At 40.9% G+C, this 4,398-nt stretch overlaps 1 protein-coding gene across 2 annotated transcripts; it reads right to left on the reverse strand.

The window, feature by feature from the left end:
- Positions 1-382: 382 nt before the first annotated feature.
- LOC106456048 (heme-binding protein 2-like) lies at positions 383-2,662 on the reverse strand. 2 transcript variants are annotated; one of them, XM_013908167.1, is made up of 4 exons: positions 2,573-2,662; positions 2,258-2,384; positions 1,482-1,650; positions 383-1,143 (listed from the first exon to the last, which is right to left on the reverse strand). In XM_013908167.1, exons 1-4 carry the CDS (start codon positions 2,579-2,581, stop codon positions 972-974), a joined length of 477 nt encoding a protein of 158 aa, XP_013763621.1. In that variant the 5' UTR covers positions 2,582-2,662; the 3' UTR covers positions 383-971. The 2 variants fall into 2 exon arrangements, with proteins under 2 accessions (XP_013763621.1, XP_013763620.1); XM_013908166.1 differs by having other exon boundaries at positions 2,471-2,662.
- Between the last annotated feature and the right edge of the window lie 1,736 nt (positions 2,663-4,398).

A 4,398-nucleotide genomic window follows, 5' to 3' on the forward strand; every position in this document is an offset into this window, starting at 1 on the left:
TTTTTTTTTTTAGTAATTCCTTTTGTGCATAATTTTATATTGTTGTTAATAATAAATTAATTAAAGCAACAAAACACCCTGAAGAGAGAGTTGGTCTCCATATCTGTGGGATTTACTTTGCCTGGTATTTAATATATTACTGTGGGAGCTAGTTAAAAATGTAATGAACTGTGGTCATGGGCATATGCCCATGTTGCTCACTGGAAAATCTGCTCTAGCCTACTGCGCTGTCTTTCTGTGGATTATGCGTTGTTAGCTATTCTTCTTTGAAGGTAGATGTTAGCAATCTTCAGGTGTAGCTATGTAGATGGCTTTTTAAAAAATATATAATTTATTTTTGTTTTTCAAAATATAAAACAAGGACAAACAAACAGGCTCAGATGCTACAAATTATTTTTATTACAAAGTAGATGGCTTTTTTATTTCAGTTGTAGTTAGCCATGTTTCTGTGACTGTAGCAGTTTCATGTAATTATGCATCCAAACAAACAGAAAGGGTAATGTTTTTGGAATGGGAGGATCTTTTAGTTTCTTAAGGTAGTCAAGTGTTATCATTTGCGAGCAATCTTTATTTACATGCAGATAAACCAGTATGTCAGGACGTAGCCCAGAAACAATAACCCTGGAGGTATGTTCAGCTTTTGCACAAACAAGTCTAACTGCATTTCTGTGTAATTGGAGACCTGCAGGAAAGTTCCTCCAGGGCTGACTCATGTAAGGAACATTCTACCAATGCATGAAATTAAAAACAAGGGCTTTTGCAAACAGTAAAGAAATAGAAAAAGACACAAAACACACACTTAAAAAAGTAAACCCCTGTGGAGATGTGTAGAACACAAAATCTACGGATGCCCCCCAAAAATACAGTGCATGATTTTTTACTGCAAGTGAAACAGTAAATGATGTCTATGGAAAAACCCACTTTGATTACATGATGAAAAGATTTTGTTCAGCTCACGATGTCTGCTGTTGTCAGGCAGCGTAGATCCAAATTTCATTGTGGTGAGTAAGAGAGAAAAATGATTCATATCCAGCTCCATTGTAAGTGTCATGATCAAAGGTTTTCCCAGCTGTAATCAAGGCCTCACGAAGCTTCTTTGCATTTTCTTGGCCACTCTGGATGCTTGGAGCGCCACCGAAAACCCTTAGAGCAGACAACAAAGCAGAATTCTAGATATCTTTCAGGTTGGCCAAAGACTAAAGAGATTTAGGCTTTGCCCTCCTTTTAATGCTTTTAAAAACTTGCTATCATTGAAGTTTATTCTGTAAGTAATTTTGCATATTATGTATGTGAAACTTCATAGTTAATTCTCTTTCTGACCCCCAAATTGGAATCTGGTGAAGCTTAGTCCAAAATTAATGTTCCTCCCTTTTCAGTATTTGTTAGGTGGTAACATGTTTACAGATTTACAAAATAACTGCTGAATTAAAGTCTTTCTTGGTTTTCTGGGGGAAAACTAGATAAATGGACTTGTTTCTCACCTGACATACACGGTGGCTTCAGGTTTACTTTCCAGTTGGACCAAGGGATCAGAATTTTCAGGTGTTGTGGTACCAGGAGGAATAAACCAGGACAAGGCAAATTTAGGACCACCTTTACCATCTGTGACCTTGACCAGTGCAGGCCAAATGTCACTAGAGATCTCAAAACCTGAAAGAGAAAAAGAAAGAAAAACATGCTTGAAGGTGCATTTTACTGAAAATGTGTGGGGCTGCAGAAATTCAGAGCTAAAACATTTCTGAAATAAGTCAGCGATTTATGAAATTTTATAGTCTTTAAATATTTTTTTTAAATTCAATACATTTTTTAATAAGAAAAATGACTCCATGCTATATCAAGTATTTCTTTAATATGGACAATAAAACAGTACAAATGTGTTTAAGTTACAAATTTTAGATTTGAGCTCCCCTTTTTCTTCTTTCTTTCAGTTTTGAATAAAAATCAAACAACTCTTCTTATGAAGAACTAGTTGTACCTGTTTTATATACTTTTATAATATATATATATATAATAAGACCTTGTCTTCCTTTACTTTGCTTACCTCGTACTTACAAGTGGTACCAGGAAATAATCAGTTTTAGTTTTTGTAATCCTACGCATCAGTCAGTAACTAGTGAATTAACTTGATTTGTATAGCTGTGGTCCTCTTATGGCCCATTTGAAACAACTAATCTCTTGGATTACTGTGTTTGAAAAGAAACATCAACATTACAAAACAAACTACATCACACACTTGCACTTTCAGTTCCTCGTATACCTGCTTCAGTTTGCTTCTTGGCATAATCCTTCAGCCGTGAATTTGCAGCGAGGACATCACTGGACTGGGAGCTGTCAATCTTGGTAGTAATCCAGGTGGAAGTGTCATATAAGCGCACCTCAAACTCCTGCATGCAAAAGAAGCACAAATGTTAAAGAACCATTATAAAGAAGATGACACAAATTCTGTATCTGAATTGTTCCAAAAACTTACCGGGTAGGCCTCGAGTACTTTGTAGTGGGGACACTTTCCCACACAAAAGTCCTGTCCTGTGCAGACTGAAACCAGAAAAAGTGCGAAGAGTGCAAACATTACCTGTGCCATGATCACAGACTCCTGATGAACTGAGCTCTGGACTAAGTCCTCCTGTTTAGTAAGATAATCACAGTGTAACGTCTAATGTTATGCAGCACACCCACATAGTTCTTCAACCTGCAAGGCAGGCCAGTTTGTCTTTTTACATGCATTACAGTGAACGTGCTCCTCTGACTGCCCAGCATGTCATGGCGTGTGTGGGAGTGATTGTCCTTATCTTGGACAACATCCGTCTCACTAACACCACCTTAAGCCAGTCCAGCTCAATCCCCACACCATTACTGGCCATGCGGATCAGTATATTGAATCTGTTGGATCTGCGACCCTCAACCTGCTGCCCCAGCATGCAACCTGCAACAGAATAGAGGATGGCACTGGCCACCTGTGGCAAGTGGATGAGCACTTGTCCAGAAGTATTGACTTTATGCACATTATGCACATTATTCTCTCTATATATGTATTAGCTATGATTTGCTATTGTCAAAGTAACATTGCTGCACTTACTATCCTGGGTTTGTTTGCGTAAGCATTCTGTTGCCAGCAGACAAACATTCAGCAAGTTAAAGCAAATGCTCAGTTATATGTTGCTTTATATTTTATTATGTTGTATAGAGAATGGCGGCGCGTGTAGACGCAGCGACCTCACGCTCTCCTGAAAATGCGGTGTTTTGTTCGAAGTGTCTTTCTGCAAGAGTTTCTCGCCAGTCCACGTTGGAATATGTGTACAGTCGTCAGGCTCTCTTACACATTCGGAGAAGCAAGATTTGCCAAGTTTTGAACACTAACGTTGAGATGCTAAGGGAGATAGGACTTCTGCGACAGCCTGCTAGCTGGCCTAGCAACTCACCGGACTCGCCTGCTACCCCTCCCCGGGCAAGGAGGCGTCGAAAGCGGTGCGCTAGGACAAGGAAGCGGGGCAAGCGCGGAGGTGTCCGAGTCAGGCTTGAGGCTAAGCCAACTCGCCCAGCCATACCATTGATCCTCTTGGCCAACGTACGATCACTGGACAATAAAATGGACAACATACGACTTCTGAGATCAGCGAATTGCAAAGTAAGTGACTGTTGTGTGCTAGTTTTCACTGAGACATGGCTTAATGACAACATTCCGGACTCGGCCATACAACTGGAGCAGCTAGCATGCTACAGAGCCGACAGGGCTCTCGTAGACGGAGGCAAGACCCGAGGTGGTGGGGTCTGTGTTTACATCCGTGACGAGTGGTGTCGTGATGCCACTGTAGTACGCAAACACTGCTCATCACTGGCGGAGTTTGTGATCGTGAAGTGTCGCCCTTTCTATTTGCCCAGGGAGGTAAGTTCGATCTTGTTGGTCGCTACTTATATACCTCCATCTAGCAACAACAGCGATAGAAATGCGGCGCTGAACGAACTGTATCAGGCCATCAGTGAGCAACAAACAGCACACCCCGACAGTTTCATCATCCTCGTAGGAGACTTTAATCATGCTGATCTTAAAACTGTTCTCCCAAAGTTTCATCAGCATGTACATTTTCCAACAAGGGGAGACAACATACTGGACTTTGTCTATACACAGGAAAATGGAGCATACAAATGGTAAACGGTAAATGGCCTGTATTTATATAGCGCTTTACATATCCAGTCATCCACCCATTCACACACATACAAAGCCATCCCCCTCCCCCATATCGGCACCTCTGATCACCTCACTGTTATGCTAATGCCAGCATACAGACAGAGAGTGAAGGTCATCAAACCTGTTATGAAAGAGGTAAGAGTGTGGCCACAGGAGGCCACCTCTGCTCTTCAAGACTGCTTTGGGTCAACTGATTGGGACATATTCAAGGA

The sequence above is a fragment of the Pundamilia nyererei genome, unplaced genomic scaffold, assembly GCF_000239375.1.
Source record: "Pundamilia nyererei isolate P.nyererei 1_Seehausen unplaced genomic scaffold, PunNye1.0 scaffold01852, whole genome shotgun sequence".
Lineage (NCBI taxonomy): Eukaryota > Metazoa > Chordata > Actinopteri > Cichliformes > Cichlidae > Pundamilia > Pundamilia nyererei.